This window comes from Amblyraja radiata, chromosome 19 (genome assembly GCF_010909765.2).
Source record: "Amblyraja radiata isolate CabotCenter1 chromosome 19, sAmbRad1.1.pri, whole genome shotgun sequence".
Classification (NCBI taxonomy): domain Eukaryota; kingdom Metazoa; phylum Chordata; class Chondrichthyes; order Rajiformes; family Rajidae; genus Amblyraja; species Amblyraja radiata.
This window is the reverse complement of record NC_045974.1, coordinates 20,610,446-20,633,126: the sequence shown is the minus strand read 5'-3', so window position 1 is coordinate 20,633,126 and position 22,681 is coordinate 20,610,446. Positions and strand designations below refer to the sequence as shown.

The 22,681-nt window shown below is 47.7% G+C and overlaps 2 protein-coding genes across 2 annotated transcripts; both read right to left on the bottom strand.

The window, feature by feature from the left end:
* Nucleotides 1-969: 969 nt before the first annotated feature.
* LOC116984264 (transcription factor Spi-C-like) lies at nt 970-3,714 on the bottom strand. Its single transcript, XM_033038381.1, has 3 exons — nt 3,679-3,714; nt 2,278-2,392; nt 970-1,298 (listed from the first exon to the last, which is right to left on the bottom strand). Exons 1-3 carry the CDS (start codon nt 3,712-3,714, stop codon nt 970-972), a joined length of 480 nt encoding a protein of 159 aa, XP_032894272.1.
* Nucleotides 3,715-11,524: 7,810 nt separating this feature from the next.
* On the bottom strand, nt 11,525-16,275 carry LOC116984214 (transcription factor Spi-C-like). The gene is made up of 5 exons (XM_033038353.1): nt 16,112-16,275; nt 15,863-15,974; nt 15,660-15,760; nt 13,322-13,433; nt 11,525-12,122 (listed from the first exon to the last, which is right to left on the bottom strand). Exons 1-5 carry the CDS (start codon nt 16,112-16,114, stop codon nt 11,728-11,730), a joined length of 723 nt encoding a protein of 240 aa, XP_032894244.1. The 5' UTR covers nt 16,115-16,275; the 3' UTR covers nt 11,525-11,727.
* Between the last annotated feature and the right edge of the window lie 6,406 nt (nt 16,276-22,681).

The window sequence follows — 22,681 nt, the reverse complement described above, 5'->3', positions numbered from 1 at the left end:
ATAGAACCATGTGTGAAGAACAAGAAAAAATGGAATCTCTGGAGAAGATGCTTGGGAGGATGAAAGGTCTGAAAGTGGACAAGTCACCTGGATGAGATGGACTACACCCCACGGTTCTGAAAGAGGTAGCTCGTCACAGGTCAGGACCAAAGATCTTATAGCTATAAGATCTTTGGTCAGGACTCTTCCTCAGCAAAAAGGGAAAAGGAATTTCACACGTAATTGTAAAAACCTCAGCAAGTGTTTGTGCAGAGCAAATGGCCCAAGGCACTGTCACGGTTCGGTCCTAGACAGGCCCTGTTCTTCTGCGGCACTGTTGCATTATTCAGGGAGCATACCCTGGATCGATCAGGCGGGCTGGGCAAACAAGTATTTTCGGGAGAGCTGCCATGCTTGAAAACAACTAACTTGCTCCAACTGTTGCCTTGAGTGGTAGGGAATTGGAAACCTCCGTATCGCTGAGTGGAGAAGAAATTTGCAGGGAATGGGGGGAGGTGGATGTGCAGGGAATGGAGGGGAAGTGGATTATGTACAGACAGATAAGAATTGGTCTTGGCAGTATGTTCATCATGGGCACGATGCCAAAACATTTGGACAGGTACATGGATAGAAAAGGTTTAGAGGGATTTGGGCCAACACAGGCAGGTGGGACTAGTGCAGATGGGATATTTTGTTCAGCATTGGCAGGTTGGCCTGTTCCTGTGCTGTATGACCTTGTGGCTGAAGGGCCTATTTCTGTTCTATGTTCTATGTTGTTCGTTCTATGTTCTAATTCATTCAGAAAAATGTGGCTCTCCCTGGAACCCAATGGGAAGAGATTCCCTACCCGCCCTTCCAGTTCTGCTAGATTATCTGAAGAAGGGATAAGAAGGAGATGTATTTATATAGCATCTTTCAACGTGGCGGTATACTTGTTATGGGGGAGGGGGGCACCTTGACTCCAGGGGCTGCAGGGGGTCACCGAGTTTGTCAGTGGATGAAGGGGCAGCTGAGAGGCTTCCTGCTGCCTCTACGAAGTCGGCTGATGATCTGCTGGTTGAACTGGTAGGTCAGCTTCATCTTCACTTTGGTGATCTCACCAGTCCGGGAGTAGTTCCTCAAAGCCCGGGCCATCTTCTGGTAGGTCATGGTCTTCCTGTTGCCCTTCCTCCTGCCCCAGATCTCCGCCAACTTCTCCTTGTTCTGGGACGAGAACTGGAAGAGTCCTCCCAAGGGTTGCAGCCACCAGATGCAGTTGCTCATCTGTGGGTCCTCTAACATCTCAAAGAGGAATTGGAAGAGCCTTACCCTCCTCTTCCCTGCAAAAAGGGGGGGGGGGGGGGTAAGAAGAGAGAGAGGAATTGAGTCAAGGGGTTCACAGAGATCCAATCATTTTCTATGTCTGTGTTGTGTTGGTGATCAGATGGATGTACTGACATGGGAATCATTCTAGAACACTTATGTTGATATTAATATTGATATTTGTCTTGATATTTATTTTGGTATTGATATTGGTATTAGTATTGGTATTAGTATTGGTATTTATATTGATATTGGCATTGATATTGGTATTGGTTTTAGTATTGGTATTGGTGTTGATGTTAGCATTAGTTTATTATTAACACGTGTACCGAGGTACACTGAAAAAACGTGGGCTATATTCGCAACTCCCTGCAATGTCTTGCAATCTTGATCAGAACTGTTACCCAACCAAGTCGTGACGCATCCGGATAGGATGTTGTCTGCGGACTTTATTTCTTGGAGTGCAGGAAGCAGAGGGGTGATCTTATAAAGGTGTATAAGATCATGAGGGGGGGATAGATAGAGTGAATGCACGGAGTCTTTTACCCCGCTGCGGGATGCGCTGCGGAGCCGACAGTGAGTAGGGGGACCTGTGCCGCCGAGAGCGAGAAGGGCCGTCAAAAGCAACCTGGCGGGGAGCTGCCGAGAACATAACGAGACCGGGGGGGAGGGGGGGTCCACCTGTTGTCACAGGGAGAACATACAAACTCCATACAGACAGCACCCGTAGTCAGGATTGAACCCGGGCCTCAAAGGCAGCATCTCTACCGCTGCGCCACCGTGCCGCCCTTGTGTATCTTTGTCAGCGGCAGAAACGCGGCGACTCTTTGTGTACTGCCTCAGTGAGGTCTGCTGTATGATTTTCCCCGATTGTGTGCACAAACAAAGCATTGTACCTCGGTACATGTAACATTAAAGTATAATTGAAGAACCAGGGGTTGGCTGTGAACGGACTAAACCTGCGATTTTCTCGTGTTCTTATGTTAAAGTCCTTACGCTTGTCACTGCCGGTGCCTCTGAGCAGGTATTCTGAAGGCAGAGTTGGACTGGGTCCGGGCAGCGGAGAGCAGCCAGGGTCGGACACACACTCAGCGCTGAGAGAGAGCCCACACTGCAAGAAGAAGAAGAACATCACTCATTAACAGGTTCTCCCTGCTGCGTGCAAGACAATTTAGTTTAGTTTAGTTCCGTTTAGTTTATTGTCACATGTACCGAGATACAGTGAAAAGCTTTTTGTTTTGTGCTGTCCGATCGGCAGAAGGACTATAAATGATTACAAAGGATAGACATAAAGTGCCAGAGTAGATCAGCGGCATCTCTGGAGAAAAAGGTTGGGTGACGTTTTGGGTCAGGATCCTTATTCAGACTGGATTACAATCGAGCCGTCCACAGTGTATAGATACAGCCAGTAAAGTCTGATTATAGACAATAGACAATAGGTGCAGGAGTAGGCCATTCGGCCCTTCGAGCCAGCACAGCCATTCAATGTGATCATGGCTGATCATCCCCAACCAGTACCCCGTTCCTGCTTTCTCCCCATATCCCCTGACTCCGCTATCTTTAAGAGCCCTATCTAGCTCTCTCTTGAAAGTATCTAGAGAACCGGCCTCCACCACCCTCAGAGGTGGAGAATTCCACAGACTCACAACTCTCTGTGAGAAAAAGTGTTTCCTCGTCTCCGTTCTAAATGGATTACCCCTTATTCTTAAACTGTGGCCCCTGGTTCTGGACTCCCCCAACATCGGGAACATGTTTCCTGCCTCTAGCGTGTCCAAACCCTTAACAATCTTATATGTTTCAATAAGATCCCCTCCCATCCTTCTAAACTCCAGAGTGTACAAACCCAGCCGCTCCATTCTCTCAGCATATGACAATCCCGCCATCCCGGGAATTAACCTTGTAAACCTACGCTGCGCTCCCTCAATAGTAAGCATTAAAGATAGTCCCAAAATCCCCACTGAGGTAGATGGGAGGTTAGGACCGCTATCTCGTTGGTGAAAGGATGGTTCATTTGCCTGATAACAGCTGGGAAGAAACTGTCCCTGAATCTGGTAAGGTCTTGCTGGATGTACATTAGCTGCTACTATTAGCTTCCGCAACAGAGGGTGATGGTTCAATGGGACGAGCTGCCAGAGGAGGTGGGCACAAGGAACCGCAGATGCTGATTTACCACCAAAAAAAAAGACACAAAGTGCTGGTGTAACCCAGCGGGCCAGGCAGCATTTCTGGAGAACATGGATAGACGATGTTTCGGGTCGGGTTGTCACAGATTCTTCTCTCTCCTCTCCCCTTCCCTCCCCATCCTTTCCCTTCTTGTCACTTCCCACTCCTCCCCTCCTTTCTACTTCCCTCCCCTTCAGGGTAAACATTATCCCTATGCTTCCCTGCCCCTCTAACCCCGATTCCCAGAACCTGCCACGTCCCCGCTTCCATGGCCCTTACCGGATTAACGGCGTAAAACTGTGCTGGCAGAAATATTTCCGGGAAGGCTGAGTTGCTGCTGGTGTTGGTCGTGGGATGCCAATTCTCCAGGGAGAATCCGTAAGCACAGCGCCCTGGAGGAGGCAGAGACATTGGCTGAATAGATTAGGGACTAAATGGAAACAAGAGAAATATAAAGTGCTAGCGTGACACAGCGAGTCGGGCAGCATCTCCGGAGAACATGGAGAGGCGACGTTTCGGGTCAGGACCCTTCTTCAGAGCCAACCCGACCCGAAACGTCATCAATCCATGTTCTCCAGGGATGCTGCCTGACCCACTGAGTTACTCCACCTCTAAACTGTGAGTGCGAATGCGTGCGTAAGTGTGCGTGTGTGTGCGTAAATATGTATATGTGTGTGAGCGTGTGTCAGTGTGTGAGAGCGTGTGTCAGTGTGTGAGAGCGTGTGTGAGCGTGTGTGAGCGTGTGTCATCGTGTGAGAGTGTGTGAGTGTGCAGAAACACAAAAAAGCTGGAGAAACTCAGCGGGTGCAGCAGCATCTATGGAGCGAAGGAAATAGGCAACGTTTCGGGCCGAAACCCTTCTTCAGAAATGAGTGTGCATGCGTGAGCATGTGCGTGAGTGTTAGTGTGCGTGTGCGTGAATGTGTGAGTGTGCACGCGTGAGCATGTGTGTGAGTGTGTGTGAGTGTTTCAGTGTGTGTGCATGAATGTGTGTGTCGTGTGTGAGTATGTGTGTGTATGAGTAGGTGTGTGTGAGTACATGTGTAAGTGTGTGTGTGTATGTACTTGCGTGTGTAACGGAATGAACTGAGTGTGTGCCGTGCCGCGGGGCTCCCACACTCACCAGGCCCCGGGGCCGCCTGGGCTTCGAAAGTATATGGCCTCTGCTGCTCATCCAGGAACTCCATGATCACCTCCAGATCCTCCACGCTAGGGTTCTAGATCACAAAACCAAAGCAGATGAGGCCAGCGCATGGCATTGTTAGCCTCTGGGCCGGATTGTGCAGACAAAGGGTGAAAAGGTCTTACCATCATTCAGGGACAGAGCCGTCATCCAATCTTTGCTTGGAAGGAGACCTGTTCTTGAGACACAATAAATTAACAGGAAGCGTTCCTCAGCACATGCACGAGTCATATGCACACGGATAAATGGCCACAGGCGGAGAGACCCGCGTGTGTAGAGCACCCATCCGAACATCCCATAGAACTTTCAAGCCAATAACGTTCTTTTTTCAGATGCTGGTTGACAAAAAAAGATACAAAGTGCTAGAGTAACTCGGTGGGCCAGGCAGCATCTCTGGAGGACATGGACATGTGATATTTCAGGTGGGGACCTTTCTTCAGACCTCTCGTCTCGACCCGAAATGTCACCTATCCCTGTTCTCCATAGATGCTGTCTGACCCGCTGAGTTACTCCGACACTTGGTGTCTCTGGAGAACCTGGATGGCCCATCCTGACTACAATTCTTGCAACATTCTTTACGAGATGCAGGAGAGTGCAGATGCTGGAATCTTGCACAAAAATCAAACTGCTCAAGGAACTCAGTGGGTCAGGCAGCATCGCATAGAGTCATAGAACCGCACAGCATGGAAACAGGCCATTTGGCCCACCTTGACCATGCTAACCAGGTTGACATACAGGGCTAGTCCCATTTGCCTGCATTTGGCCCATATCCTTCCAACCCGTTCCTATCCATAAATCTGGATCCTATCCAAATCCAAATCTGGTTCCCATCCAAATGTCTTTTAAAATTCGCAATTGTATCTGCTTCTTGAGCGGCCTCTGGCAGCTCGTTCCAGATAGGACCACCCTCCGAGTTAAAACGTTGCATCTGAGGTTAAATCTTTCCTGACCACGCTCTCATCTCGCTACTATCATCGGGAAGAAGGTACGGGAGCCTGAAAACTGTGACCTGCAGGTTCAAGAACAGCGTCTCCCCAAAAACCATCACTGCACGACACTGCACGACACTGCACGACACTGCACGACACTGCACGACACTGAACTGAACTGAACGTTATTTATAGAGCACTTTAAAAACAACCACTGTTGCAACAACGTGCTGTACATGACTAATCATAAACATAAAACAAAACAATAAAAACATTAAAAGACAGTAAAAACAATAAAAAATAATAGAAACACTAAAACAAGAGCAAAGTCTCATGCAGGGGCGAAAGCCAAGGAATAGAAAAGGGTTTTAAGACTAGTTTTGAAAATGGACAGTGAAGGGGCCTGTCTAATGTGCAAAGGTAGAGTGTTCCATAATGTCGGAGCAGCAACAGAGAAGGCTCTATCCCCTCTGAGCTTCCGCTTAGACCTAGGTACCTCCAGGAGCAGCTGATCAGCTGACCTGAGGCACCTAGCAGGATCGTAGGGATGAAGCAGCTCAGAGAGGTAAGGCGGGGCGAGACCATTTAAAGATTTAAAAACAAATAAAATAATCTTAAAATGAACTCTAAATGTACATAGGCAGCCAGTGGAGGGAGGCCAGAATAGGCGTTATGTGCTCCCTCTTACGTGTTCCAGTTAAAAGGCGAGCAGCAGCATTCTGAACCAACTGGAGACGTGCAAGGGAAGATTGGCTAACTCCAAAATAAAGTGCGTTACAGTAATCTAGCCGAGACGTAATGAAGGCATGGATTACTGTTTCAAAATGCTGTCGTTCAAGAATGGGCTTCACCTTTGCCAGCTGCCTTAAATGAAAGAAGCTGGACTTAACTACCGCGCCTATTTGACGATCTAATTTAAAATCACTGTCCATCTTAAAACCCAAGTTTAAAACTATTGGCTTCACATACAGTGCCAAGGGACCCAAGTCAACAGGGAGAGGTTCACGGGAGCCATTGGGACCAAACACTATCACTTCTGTGTTCTTTTCATTAAAATTAAAAAAGTTTAGGGCCATCCAGGATTTAATGTCATCAAGACATAACAGTAGTGGTTTGACTGAGAAAGCATCTTTCTTCTTCAGCGGCACATATATCTGACTATCATCAGCATAACAATGAAAAAAGATGCAATGGAACCCAGAGGAAGTAAGTACAGTGAGAAAAGCAGGGGCCCTAAAATTGAACCCTGTGGAGCCCCATATGACAGAGGAGCGGAGGAGGATTCAGAACCAGCAAGGCTTACACACATATTTCTGTCTGCCAGATAAGATCTGAACCATTCCAGGGCACTACCACAAATGCCCACTAGGTGCTGTAACCGAGATATTAAAATATCATGATCCACTGTATCAAAGGCAGCAGATAGGTCCAGCAGGACAAGAATCACTGCACGACACTAACCTCAGCAACTGCGATCTTTTATGTCTTTCGTTGCACTACGGGCTTTGGTTTTTGGTATCATTGGTATTAATTTATTATAATATTGATTATTAGATATTTATCTCTGTATTATTGCGTTTACAGGGATTTACAAAGCTGTAGCAAGTAAAGAATTTAATCGTCTGTTCCTGGTACATATGGCAATTGGACACGCTTGACTATTGAAATATGGGTTTAATGTTGTAACGGTAATCTTAATACATGCGAATAGTGAAAGCCCTGGATAGAGTGAACGTGGTGTTTCCACTAGTGGGAGAGTCCAGGACAGAGGGCACAGCCTCAGAATAAAGGACATACCTTTCGAGAGGAGATGAGGAGGAATTTCTTTAGTCAAAGGGTGGTGAATCTGTGGAATTCATTGCTACAGACGGCTGTGGAGGCCATTGAGTATGTTTAAAGTGGAGATTGACGGGTTCTTGATTAGCAAGGGTGTCGCGGGTTATGGGGAGTAGGCAGGTGAATGGGGTTGAGCGGGGAAGATAGATCAGCCACGATTGAATAGCGGAGAAGATTCGATGGGCTGAATGGTCTAATTCTGCTCCTACGTCTTATGAATTTATGAACATTTAGATCAGACACAATGGGCCGAATAGCCTGCTCTCTGCCCTATTCCCTGCCCTATGTCTTCAGTTGCAAACACACCCAGCAATGCACCCTCGCACACAACCACACACTCAGTCTCCCTACCCTTGCAGAGATCAGGGACACACACAAAGTTGACACCAGCCCCCCGTTCACTAAGACCAAAGTGACCGGTCACTCACCGGCGTACAGAAGGTCCGGTGATGTGCTGCAGGACAAGTGACTCCAGTCCTCCGCAGGACCAAGGGAGACGGTGTCCGTCTCTCTGCAGGCAGGCAGGCAGGGCTGGAGAGAGGGGCTAGCACCGAGCGTTAGTGCAGAGAGTAGCCTCGGCTCCCACTGCATTGGCGGGACTCCCCGTGTGTCCTGTCCCTCCCCTCTGCCCTCCGCCCTCTTTATAACCCGGTGCACACGTCAGTTTGTAGAGCAAGCCCTCCCCTACAAAGCCCTTCCCCAACCCATCTCCTATCTGGCCGGTGTCCCTCCCGGAGAACGCCCCCCCCCCCCCTCCCCCCTCTCTCTCTCCCCACCCCAACTCAAAACTCCCGTCCCGTCCCGCGACTAAAACAGCAACTCCCTACCCCCTCCTTACCCCCCGGGGTAGATCACCCTCAGGACATTAACAGTCAGAAATCCCGGGCGCTATTCTGCTGTGGGTGGGGAGGGGGGGTGGAAGGAGGGTTAGACTGATGTGTTGTTGTGGGGGGTGAGGGGAAGTGCGGCACAACAGGTGTGTGGCGATGTGGCCAGGTGTATGGAAAGTATTCGACGCACAGTCTCTTGTCTACAGTACACCCTCTGCCACGTTCACTCTATCCAGGACTTTCACTATTCACATGCGCTAAGATTACCGTTACAACATTAAACTCATATTTCAATAGTCAAGAGTGTCTAATTGCCATATGTACCAGGAACAGACGATTACATTCTTACTTGCTACAGTTTTGTAAACCCCTGCAAACGCAATAATACAGAGATAAATGTCTAATAATCAATATTATAATCAGGTAGACGCTGGAGTACTCAACGTGTCAGGCAGCGGGTTCAAGTTCCCCTAGATCAGGTAGACGCACAGTGTATTACCTGCAGGGGAATCGAGAACCAGAGGACATTGGTTGAAGGTGAGGGGGAAAAGATTTAACAGGAATCTGAGGGGTAACATTTTCACACAAAGGGTGGTGAGTGTATGAAACGAGCTGCCGGAGGAGGTAGTTGAGAAAGGGACTATCGCAACGTTTAAGAAATATTTGGACAGTAACATGGATAGGAATATTTTATAGGGATATGGGCCAAACATAGGCAGTTTGGGACTAGCGTAGATGGGACATGTTGGATGGTTTGGGCAAGTTGGGCCGAAGGGCCTGCTTCCACACTCTAAGACTCGATGGCAGCAGAGAGCTGTAGGGACAGCCAGGTGTTGTTGCAGAGGTGAAGGGGGAGAGGCCAGCTGTGTTGGGGCAGACAGATGTTATTCCAGATGTGTAAGGGGGAGGTGTGTGCAGGTATGTGGGGCACCCAGATGTGTTATTCCAGATGTGTAGGGAATGGGGTGGCAGGTCTGAGGGGCACCCACATGAATGGGGGAGGGGGGGGGGGGCAGGCAGATGTGAGAGGAAGGCTGGTGTGAGGGCTAATAGCTGTGATGGTGATCCAGATGTGTGATGGGGACAGATGTTGGGGAGGTGGGCGTAGGTGAGGCTAATTGTAATCTATGGATTTGTGCGCGACAGGTGATTTTTGCCACTAAACCTTTGCTAAACAGAAGCTAAGAAAACCCAAGAGCCAGATGTTATTTTAGCTCCAAATCCAGATATGGCATTGACATCACATCTGTCTCCAGCACCAGTCTGAACCCCTTTACTATAGCTGGTGGAATCCTTGTGTTCACGCTGCAGGGTGAGTGGTGTTGGCATACGTTTATTATTGTCACATGTACCATGATACAATGAAACACTTTGTGTGCTACCCAGTCAAATCTGGCCATACACGAGTACAATCAACCCATACACCAGTACAACAGATAGTGCAAAGAGAAAAATGCCAGAGCGCAGAATATAGTGTTGTAGCGATATAGCATTACAGTTACAGAGGAAAAAGTGCAAGGTTCGCAATGAGGTAGGCTGGAAGATCGGGACTACACCTTAGCTTCTAGGAGGACAGTTCACTAGGCTGATAGCAGCAGGCAAGAACCTGTTCCTGAATCTGGTAGGACATGGTTTCAAGCTTTAGTATCTTCTGCCCGACGGGAGAGAAGAGAAGAGGAAATGATTGGTTCATTTTGAAGTTTTGTTTTTGTGGTTTTGTCTTTTTTGCACTGTATTCTTTTTTTAATTTAGTGACCTTTTAAAAATATATATATTATCTATTGATTACTGTGTCTACAGACCTGGAGTGCTGCTGTATGTAAGAATGTCCTGTTCTGTTTCGGTACATATAACAATAAAATACTCTTGAATCTTGAGTCTTGTATCTGATTCCATCACCTCCTCTCGGTCGGGCGCTTATGATATTAACTTCTGTCTCGGTATAAAACGTGCCCCTCAGATGCTCTTTGTATTTCCATGTTCCACTCTCCGCCTCTCCCCATCCGAACACACCCCTCTTTGCCGTGTACTTAATCTCCACGCTCTTTTCCTAAACCCTCCCACACTTTTGTACCCCTCCAGAAGGATATTCCCCCCCCCCCCCTCGTCAGCAATCTCGTAACCGAGGATAACAGTTCCAGAAGGGGGGGGGGGGGAGGGGGTCACAGAGTCACAACCACACCAAATGCTGGCTCTAAACGCGTTTAACGTGAGTCACAAACACAGACTGTACAAAACTGGGAACCTTTATTGGTATAAAAACGGAAAGTACTGGAAACACCCTGCAGGTCGGGCAGCACCTGTGGAGAATGAGGCAGTCGGTGCTTCAGGTTGAAAAAACTGCATTAGAATTTTGTGTTGTCAGATTGATACCTGCCTGTGCAACACACATACACATCGACACACACAACATCCACACACACACACACACACACACACACACACACACAGCCACACAGACAAACAGAGACACAGAGAGACATACACAGCGACACACGTAGACATGCACATATACATACACACAGTTGCACACACAAATACACACACAGACACGCAGACAGACACGCAGAGACAAACACACACACACATACACACAGAGACACACACGGTCATACACACAGACACACACATGCATACAGAAACATGCATACACGAGACTGCAGATGCATGAATCTTGGGCAAAAGACAGAATGCTGGGAGAACTCAAGGGGTCAGGCAGCACCTGTAGCGGAGATGGACAGATGACGATTCAGGCCGGGTCCTTCTTCAGACCTTCTTCAGCTTACTTTGAAGAAGTTCTGCTCTCTCTGATGGGAGTTCTGTGAGACCTTCTCTCACTGCTCCCCCACCACGATCCCTGCTGCTCCTGGTGTGTTCTAACACACAGACATGCACACACACACGCGCACACACACGCAGACACACACACATGCACACACACATGCATACACACATACACACACAGACACATACACAACACACACGCACACGTACTCACACGCAGACACACACGCATGCATACACACGTACACAGACACGCATACACAGACACATGCACACGCACACAGACACATACACACACACATAGACACACGAGTGCAGATGCTGGAATCTTGGGCAAAACACAAAGTGCTGGAGTAACGCTGTGGTTTGGGCACACACACATGCGGAGAGATAGACACACACGCGCACACACACTCACACAGACACAGGCAGAGATACACACATAGACACATACACATAGATACACACATAGAGAGAGACACATAGACACACCCAGATACACATGTCGATCTCACACACAAAGACACACACTCACAGAGAGACAGCCACACACATTAAACATAGAAATAGAAACACACACATAGACATACAGATACAGAGACGCAGATGAAAAAAGGGCCAAGACTTATTTACAGAGTAGGAACCATGTTTGTCCAGAGGTGGGTTAATTTGTGGATACACTCCTGTGTTTATAAACGCAGCCGGCGAGGGTGGGGACAGATCACGTAGCACCCTCCTGCAACAGCTCGTTGTAGGTGCAGTTGTAGTGCCAGTGCTCACAGGTGTAGTGCGGCTGGTCAGTGAGGGTGTAGGGGGAGGCCGCCTCTGCTCCCAGTCTCTGCAACAACTGGGCATCGAAGCGGTAGGTGAGCTTCCTGCGGACTTTGACGATCTCACCGGTGCGGCTGTAGTTCCTCAGGGCCCGGGCCATCTTCTGGTAGGTCATGGTTTTGCGGTTGCCCTTCCTCCGGCCCCACATCTCGGCCACCTTCTCCTTGTTCTTGGAGATGAACTGGAAGACCCCGCTCTTCCTGTCCACCCACTGGATACAGTCGGACATCTCCGAGTCACGCAGGGATTCGCTCAGGAACTCGTACAGGCGAAGCCTCTTTCTGCCTGGAACAGAGACACAGAGTCAGGCAGCACAGGAACAGGCCCTTGGGTCCAACTCATAGTACCTGCCTCATCTACCTCTTCTGGCAGCTCCTTCCATATAATCACCGCCCTCTGTGTGAAATAGTTGCCCCTCAGTCATAGGAAAGGCCCTCCTACCCATGCAAACCAAGCTGGCATATTGGGCAAGTCCCATTTACTGACCAAAATACCCCATCTAAGATAGTCCCATTTACCTGTATTTGGCCCATAACTCTCTAAACCTTTCCTATCCATGTACCTGTCCAGTTGCCATTAAAATGTTGGTATAGTACCTGCCTCAACTATCTCCTCTGGCAGCTCGTTCCATGTACTCTTCACCCTCTGTGTAAAAAAGTTGCCCGTAAGGCTCCCATTAAATCTTTCCCCTCTCACCTTAAACATGTCTTCTGGTTTTTGATTTCCTTTCTTAGGGTAAAATACTCCATGCATTCACCCTATCTATTCCCCTCATGATTTTATACATCTCAACAAGATCACCCCTCAACCTTCTGTGCTCCAAAGAATAGAGTCCTGGCCTGCCCAACCTCTCCCTATAACTCAGGCCCTTGTGTCCTGGCAAATCTTCGCTGCACCCTTTCCAGCTTAATGTCAGAGGTCAGGGAGAACAGATTCTGTCATAGGGGTGGTACAGTGGCGCAGCGGTAGAGTTGCTGCCTTCCAGGACCAGACACCAGGGTTCAATCCTGACCACGAGTGCTATTTGTATGGAATTTGTACGTTCTCTCTGTGGCCGCGTGGGTTTTCTCTGGGTGCTCCGATTTCCTCCCACATTCCAAAGACGTGCAGGTTTGTATGTAAATTGGCTTCTGTAAATTGTTCCTAGTGTGTAGGATAGAACTAGTGTATGGGGATCGCTGGTCGGTGTGAGCTTGGTGAGCCGAAGGGCCTACTTCCACGCTATCTCTATCCAAACTAAATCATCTATCCATGTTCTCCAGGAATGCTGCCTGACTTGCTGAGTTACTCCAGCACTTAGTGTCTTTTTCTGTAAACCAGCATGTAATTCCTTGTGTCTCCAGAGCCTTGTGTCTCTGGGTTTAGCCCTAACCAATGCAGCCTGTGTGGTGTGCAGATGTGGGATGGTGCTTTAATCCCCATTGGTAGCCTGTCTTGGAAAAGCTGCTCAACGAACCAAAGAGAGTCAAGTTAAAGAGACATACCTTTCCCTTGCCTTGGGATGAAGAAATCCGGAATGTGACTCTCTGGGTAATAGTTTGGGATCTGGACCCCGCTCTCGTACATCACCTTGGTGCCATCCATGTTGAAATCCACCTGGAGATGGAAAGGCAGATATCTGGTTAGAATTACAGGGTTCGGTGACCACCCCTTTCCAATTCCGCCTCGTTGGAAAATGAGAGAGGGAGATTTCCCCCAAAGCCTCAATTTCTATAGAGGGGGCGGGCTGAGGTCAGAACCAATGAGTTGAACGGCATGGAAACAGGCCCTTCGGCCCATCTTGCCCATGCAAACCAAGCTGGCATATTGGGCATGTCCCATTTGCCTGCATGTGGCCCATAGGTCATGGCCCATAAGCCATGGGTCTTAGAATAAAGACTCGGTCATTTAGGACAGAGATGAAGGACCAAAAAGCCCATGCTGACCATCGATCACCCAATTTGATGTTGTTAAGCTGGAAAGAGTGCAGAGAAGATTTATGAGGATGTTGCAGGGACTCGAGGGCCTGAGCTATAGGGAGGAGGTTGAGTAGGCTAGGACTCTATTCCTTGGTTTGCAGGAGGATGAAGGGTGATCTTATACAGGTGTACAAAATCGGGAAAGGAATATATCAAGTAAATGCACAGAGTCTCTTCGGGAATCGAGAACCAGAGGACATACTGTAGGTTTAAGGTGAGGAGAAAAATATTTTAAATGAACCTGAGGAGGAACCTATTTCACACAAAAGGTGATGGGTGTTTGGATTTAAGAAACATTTAGACAGGTACATGGATAGGATAGGTTTAGAGGAGTATGGACCCAAGCCAGGCAGGTGGGGCTAGTCTAGATGGGACATGTTGATTGGTGTGGGCATGTTGGGCTGAAGGGCCTGTTTCCATGCTGTAAGACTATTATAATTACATTTTATTCTTAGTTTAGAGAAACAATGCAGAAACAGGCCCTTCAGCCCATTAATCACCCGTACACTAGTCCTACAGTATGTTATCACAGTTTTGCAGCCTACTCATGAGGAACAATTTACAGATACTAATTTACCTACAAAGACCTGCTTGTCTTTTGAATGTGGGAGGAAACCAGAGCACACAGGGGAAACCCATGCAGTCATAGGGGAGAACATGCAAACTCCGTACAGACAGCAATCGTAGTCAGGATTAAACCTGGATGTCCGGCACTATGAGACAGCAACTCTACCTCTGCACCACCGTGCCACCCCATTATTGTCACATACAGAGAAACAACAAGAAAAATTGCATGCTATCCAGACAAACTATACTACACAAGAACAATCAAGCACCCGCAAGCACAGCAAGCAGTGCAAAGAGAAAAATACCAGAGTGTAGAATGTTCTGTTATAATGTTGTAGAGAAAGTGCAGAGCAAAAAAGTGCAAGGAAAACAATAAGATAGGTTGGAAGATCGACACAACGCCCTGGCTTATGGGAGGTCACTTCAGTAGTCTGATAACAGCAGGGAAAAAACTGATCCAGAAACTGGTGATACTGTACGTGCTTTCAAGCTTCTGCCCGGATGGATTGGGGAGAATAAGGAATGACCGGGGTGATAAAGGTCCTAACCAAAGTGCTATAAATCTCCAACATGACTCTCTGACTCTTACAGTCAATGCCCGAACCAATAAAGGCAGGCATACCATTTGCCTTCTTTACCACTTTATCTGCTTGTGTTGTCACTTTCAGAAAACTATTGACTTCGACCAAAAGTCCCCTCTGCACATCAATGCTGTTCAGGGTCTGGCCACTAGGGCGGCACAGTGGCGCAGTAATAGAGTTGCTGCCTCACAGCGCCAGAGACCCAGGTTCGATCCTAACTACCGATGCTGTCTGTACGGAGTTTGTACGTTCTCCCTGTGACCGTGTGGGTTTTCTCCGGGTGCTCCGGTTTCCTCCCACATCCCAAAGGATGGCGTAGGTTGATTGGTTTCCATAAATTGTGTATGGGTGATCGCTGGCTGGCAGGGATTCAGTGGGCCGAAGGGCTTGTTTCCACGCTGTATCTCTATACTAAACTGAACGAAACTAAACTAAACTAATCTAAACTATGTGTAGGAAGGAATTGCAGATGATGGTTCACACTGAAGATAGATACAAAATGCTGGAGTAACTCAGCGGGACAGGCAGCATCTCTGGAGAGAATGAATGGGTGACATTTCGGGGTCGAGATCCTTCTTCATACTACCATTTCCCCTTGCATTTCCTCCAATTACAACATTGCAGTCCCAGAGGAAAAGTGCAAGGGCAGCAGCGAGGTAGGTGGGAGGTGGGGGACTGTATCCTAACTCATGGGGAGATGGAGATGTTGCACTCACCATGTCGTGGAGTCGCTGGGGTTGGATGTCTAGGATTTGGTACGGCGTAGACCCCGCGTCCGGGTGGTGCTGGAGGCTGTGCATGGAGTGCGGTGGAGGACCTGGACGAGAAGGGAAGAGGGTTACCCAACGCGACAACGTTATCTGGCGCCCAATAAACTCAACGCCACCGGCGGCCGGCGGTAAAGGAGTGAGATACTTGCTTCGGATATACTGGAGAGGGGGTTCTTGATGGAAGGGCGGGGGTTGTTGGTGATGTATCACCTCAAAGGCATCATTGAAGAGTGGGCTGTAGCTGTCTTGTCCCCAACAACTCTGAGAACAAACAAAAATAAAGAAAACTTTACTCATAGTAGCAGCATTCATATTCCCCAACATCCACCCCAATACGTTAACAGGAGTCACGTACGGTTTGCCGAGAAAAGTTACATGCATTGCAGATGCTGACTTACCATGGCGATTATCCAATAATAAGATGAATTGTAAAATGTAACGTTGAGATGGTTAACTCTGCCAGTCTATTGGTATCATCGGGCAGTAACGCGTGCAAAGTGCAACCTTTCAGACCTGCACCGGGACGGTTTGATGCCAGGGTGTATCTCACAACTAAGTCAGGTGAGGTTTACCTGGACTAAACTCTCCTACGCCGCTTCTGGGGCATTTTAAATGGACTCGGTTTGGAGCGCAAGGCACACGTGTCATTTGATCCCCCGACCGCCAGTCAATGTTCACACATCTATAGATTAAAAAACAAACAAAGAAAAAACAGAACAGCCTTTAAATACTTTGAGTAGCTTTAGGGTTTTTTTTTTCGTTTGTTGGTTTATTTCCTCATTTTTGCCGAAGTGGCGAGTTTTGGAGAGATGGGATCACTTTTACAAGTCATCCCCTGACTGAGTCAACGAAAATTCCTTTCCACAAAACTACCAACCAGCCTTAACGCGTTGTACTGGGCGCAGGGTACCCCGAGCAATGGCAAATTCAGCTTAAAACCCACAACCATGAATTACAATTTGTTTTAATTTTCACAGAATTTCTTGCCCAGAGTGGGGGAATCCAAGACCAAAGGACATAGGTTCAAAGGGGGAAGGGGAAAAGATTTAATAGGAATCTGAGGGGTAACTTTTTCCACACAAAGGGTGGTAGGTGAATGGAATAAGCTGCCAGAGGAGGTAGTTGAGGCTGGGACTATCCCAACGTTTAAGAAACAGTTAGACATTGATAGGATAAGTTTGGAGGGAAATGGACCAAACGCAGGCAGGGGGGTAGTATAGCAGGGACATGTTGGCCGGTGTGGGCAAGTTGGGCCGAAGGACCTGTTACCACACTGTGTGACTCTATAACTTAAATTTCGTCAATTGGCACCCATTGGAATCTAAAACTGTTATCAGACAACTGAACCATCCTACCACCAACGAGAGAACAGTCTCACCTCCAATCTACCTCGTTGGACGGCTTTGGATTATCTTTATTTTACTTTACTGGACTTTATCTTGCACTAAACGTTATTCCCTGTATCCTGTACTGTATATATACACTGTGGACGGTTTGATTGTAATCATGGCTTGTATTCACTGGAGTTTAGCAGGATGAGGGAGAATCTTATAGAAACATATACAATTATAAAAGGACTGGACAAGCTAGATGCTAGAAAAATGTTCCCAATGTTAGGCGAGTCCAGAACCAGGGGCCACTTAGAATAAAGGGGAGGTCATTTAAGACTGAGGTGAGAAAACACTTTTTCACCCAGAGAGTTGTGAATTTATGGAATTCCCTGCCACAGAGGGCAGTGGAGGCCACGTCACTGGATGGATTTAAGAGAGAGTTAGATAGAGTTCTCGGGGCTAGTGGAGTCAATGGATATGGGGAGAAGGCAGGCACGGGTTATTGATAGGGGACGATCAGCCATGATCACAATGAATGGCGGTGCTGGCTCGAAGGGCCGAATGGCCTCCTCCTGCGCCTATGTTTCTATGTTTCTACGACTTTCCGTTGACTGGATAGCACACAACAAAAAAATGCTTTCCACTGTACCTCGGTGCACATAGCAATAGTGAACTAAACTAAATAAATTAAACTGCGTTTGGGGGCACAACTAAAAGTCATGAGAACATGTCCATTCTTTTCGCAGATGCTGCCTGACCCACTGAATTCCTCAAGCACTTTGCGTTTTGTTCAGGATTCCAACATTGGCAGTTTCTTGTGTCTCCTGATTAAGAACCTATTGGTTAGACCAGCGACAGGGCCGGCGTAAGCAACCGTCGAGAGGGAGGTGGACCGTCCAGAGCTTAGGGGGACCCGCGCTGCCAAGAGCCTGGAGGACTGCCGAAGCTACCCAGCGGGGGAGGGAGGGGGAGGGAGGGAGGGGGGATGCCCGGTGATATTTGCAATGGCAGGTAGACACATGGAACTGCTGGAACTGGGACCTTGAGAAAAACACAAACTGGGCAAATGTTTCTGACTGTCTACCCTGTAGACAGATTTCAGATATTAACTCTGTGTTACTATTTCCGCTCAGTCTGAAAAAGGGTTTCGGCCCGAAATGTTGCCTATTTCCTTCGCTCCATAGATGCTGCCGCACCCGCTGAGTTTCTCCAGCACTTTTGTCTACCTTACTCTTTCCGCAGCCTGGTGTGACGTGTTGTCGGGTATCATGGTGCCGATGTTGTGGAAAAGTGTTGGAATAGTTACAGACGGCACAGTGGCGCAGCTGGTAGAGCCACTGCCTCATCGCTCTGGGTTCAATCCTGACCTCGCGTGCTGTCTGTAGGGAGTGGATGAGTTTCAATTTTTGTTTTAAAGACATACTGTAGCATGGAAACAAGCCCTTTGGCCCACCGAGTCTGTGTTAACACCCCATACACTATTTCCATCCTGCACACTCGGGACAATTCACAGAAGCCAATTAACCTATAAACCTGCATCTACAACCATTCTTTGGAATGTGGGAGGGTACCAGAGCACCCGGAGGAAACCCACATGGTCACGGGGAGAATGTAAAAACTCCGTACAGACAGCACCCATAATCAGGATCGAACCTGGGTCTTTGGTGCTGTGTGGCATCAACTCTGCCACTGTGCCACTGTAGTGCCCATGAGAAAGTGAGATAACAGTGTGAATGTGTGATTGATGGTCAGCATGTGTGAATGGGTCATTGGTGGTCAGCATGGACTCAGTGGGCCAAATGGCCTGTTTCCATGATGTGTCTCAAGACGAAATTAAACTAAATACTAGAAATGGGTGTGAACTGGGTTTAAACCAATTCTGAAAAGGAAAGGGAACTAGGATTGATCAGCTGAGACAAGATGAATGGAAAAACAATAGAGGAACAAAGTTTGTACATTGTCTTTCACAGCCCCAGGACATTAAAAAGCACTTTCAAAGTGTAGTAAAAAAGCAAACTGCTGGTGGAACTCAGTGGGTCAAGCAGCATCAGTGGAGGAAAATGAACAGACATGTATTGTGTTGAGGCTGCTGTCTGACCCGCTGAGTTCCTCCAACAGTATATATTTTTGCTCAAGATTCAAGAGATAAGAGATATTTGCTGTCTCTTTGGTTTTCATGTAAGAATTTCATTGTTCCGTTGATTCTTGACGCTTGACAATGTTCGGTTTAGTTTAGGGCAGGGGTACCCAAACTCTGGCCTGCGGGCCACATCCGGCCCGCCACGAGATTTTATCTGGCCCGCAGCAAGCTCTTAACACATTCCCTGCGGCAGGCTATTTAGTGGGTTCTGTGGTACCGTGGAAACTTGCACGTCAGTCTGCTGTAGGCTATCAAGTTGAGGGTTTGTGTGCAGCTGCTGACAGGTTACCCCGGGGAGACGGACCCGGGGAGACGGTGAAGATTGACGACAGTGGCAGCGGTGGCCCCTGTGAGTGAATGGGTGGGTGTGTGAGTGTGCTTGTGTGAGTGACTGTGTGTGTGAGTGAGTGTGTGTGAGTGTGTGAGTGAGTGGGTGGGTGCGTGAGTGTGTGTGAGTGTGTGTGTGTGGGTGGGTGTGTCTGAGTGTGTGTGTGTGTGTGAGTGTGTGGGTGTGAGTGTGTGTGTGTGTGTGTGCGTGTGTATGTGTGGGTAAGTGTGTGTGAGTGTGTGTGTGAATGTGTGTGAGTGTGTGTACGGCCTACAAAAATGTGCCAAATATATAATGTGGCCCTCATGCTGAAAAGTTTGGAGGCCCCTGGTTTAGAGGTACAGCATGGAAACAGGCCCTTCAGCCCACTGAGTCCATGCCCAGTAGTTATCAATAGTTCTAGCCTACACACCAGGTACAATTTTCAGAAGCCAATTAATCTACAAACCCACACATCTTTGGAGTGTGGGTGGAAACCGGAGCGCTCGGAGAAAAACCTACGCGGTGACAGGGAGAATGTACAAACTCCACACAGACACCGCTGAACAAAAAGGGAGCAAGGCAGAATAGTGGGAACTATAGGCCGGTTAGTCTGACTTCGGTGGTTGGTAAGATTTTCGAGTCCATTATGAAAGATGAGGTTACGGAGTACTTGGAAGTTCACGATAAAATAGGCCGATGTCAGCATGGCTTTGTGAAGGGGGGGTCTTGCTTGACAAATTTGCTGGCATTCTTTGAAGAAGTAAATAGCAGGACAGACAAAGAAGAGTCAGTAGATGTTGTTTACTTAGATTTTCAGAAAGCCTTTGATAAGGTGCCACACGTTAGTCTGCTTTGGAAGATGAGAGCCCACAGTATCAAAGGTAGATACTCACATGGATAGCAGGTTGGCTGGATGGCAGAAGACAAAGAGTGGCAATAAAGGGGGCTTTTTCTGGTTGGCTGCCAGTGACTAGTGGAGCTCCGCAAGGGTCGGTGCTGGGGTCGCTACTCTTCACGTGGTATATTAATGATTTGGACGAGGGAATTGAAGGCCTCTGTGGCAAATTTTGCAGATGATACAAAAGTAGGTGGAGGGGCAGTGTAGAGAAAGCAGGGACTCTGCAGAAGGACTTGGACAGGTTGGGAGAGTGGGCAGAGAAGTGGCAGATGGAGTATAGTGTAGCAAAGTGTTGAGTCATGAATCTTGGCAGTAGGAATAAAGGCATAGACTATTTTCTAAATGGGGTGAGAATCCAGAAAACAGAGGTGCAAAGGGACTTAGGAGTGCTGGTGCAGGATTCCCAAAAAGTTCATCTGCAAGTCAAATCGGTAGTAAAGACAGCAAACTCAATGCTAGCATTTATTTCAAGAGGACTTGTACACAAAAACAGGGATGTAAAGTTGAGGCTCTATAAGCACTGGTAAGGCCGCATTTGAAATATTGTGAGCAATTTTGGGCACCATATCTGAGGAAGGATGTGCTGGCTCTGGAGAGGGTCCAGAGGAGGTTTACAAGAATGATCCCAGGAATGAGTAGGTTAACCTATGATGAGCGTTTGTCAGTACTGGGCCTGTGCTCGCTGAAAAATGAGGGGGGACCTCATTGAAACATACAGAATAGTGAAAGGCTTGCATAGAGTGGATGTGGAGAGGATGTTTCCACTAGTGGGAGAGTCTAGGACTAGAGGTCATAGCCTCAGAATTAAAGGACGATCTTTTAGGAAGGAAATTAGGAGAGATTTCTTTAGTCAGACGGTGGTGAATCTGTTGAGTTCATTGCCACAGAAGGCTGCTGAGGCCACATCAGTGGATATTTTTAAGGCAGAGGCAGATAGATTCTTGATTAGTACAGGTGTCGGAGGTTATGTGGAGAAGGCAGAAGAATGGGGTTAAGAGGGAGAGATAGATCAGCCATAATTGAATGGCGGAGTAGATTTGATGTAGGTCCGAATGGCTTAATTCTACTGTGCCTCCCTTGTTTCAAAATTGAGCAGAACAGAGCAAGTGTTAGATCGAAGTATAAAAGTGAGTCAAGAGTCAAGAGTGTTTTATTGCCATATGTTCCATTTTGGAACATTGCAATTCTTACCTGCTACAGCACACCAGGTTTGCAATCACAGTACACAAAATAAGGGCAAATAGCAGGGATTTAGAATCTGAGTTAATGCAACAATGGTTAACGAGTGCAGTTGATGTACTATAGGATGTATCTACAGGAAACTTGGGTTATAATAGAAATTTGCCTTCAATAATAGCAGGGATGGGAAATGAACATACACGTCACGTTATGTTGAGTGACACGGGGAGAGAACAAGGGAGAGGGGTGCTGCTGCATTGACGGGTGTAACAACTGCAGTTCTACAAGAATGCAAGATGGTATCCACTGACACAACATAGAAACAAGGAACTGCAGAGTTTACACAGAGCTTACGCGGTGCCGGAGTACGGGACAGCACAGTGGCGCAGCCGTCGAGTTGCTGCCTTACACCCACCATAGCACCCACTTCAAACCTGACTATGGGTGCTGTTTGTACGCAGTTTGTGTTCTCCCTGTGACAAGTGGGTTTTCTCCGGGTTCATATGTTATAGGAGCAGAATTAGGCCATTTGGCCCATCAAATCTACTCTTCCATTCAATCATGGCTGATCTATCCTTCCCTCTCAACCATATTCTCTTGCCTTCTCCCCACAAGCCATGACACCCTTACAAATGAAGAATCAATCTTAAAAATATCCATTGACTTGGCCTCTGCAGCCATCAGTGGCCATGGCCTCGGGCCCAGAACTCTCCCACTAGTGGAAACATCCTCTCCACATCCACTCTATCCAGGTCCTTCACTATTCGTTAAGTTTGGGTGCTCCGGTTTCCTCCCACACTCCAAAGACGTGCAGATTTGTAGGTTAATTGGCATCTGTAAATTGTAAATTGTCCCTGGTGTGTAGGATAGTGCTTGTGTACGGGATGATCACTGGTCGTTTAAAAGGTTTGGTACCACGCTATATCTCCAAAGTCTTAAGTATAAAGAGAACAAATCTCCACCTCTCAAAAACTCAATCTAACTGGGCTGGAGTTCAGGGGTGGGAGAGGAAGTTTTACATTGTTGGACATTTATTACAGACACTCAAACAGAGAAATTGGTGTAAATCTGTTGACAAAGTCTGGAAAAATGTTAAAATTATAGAACATA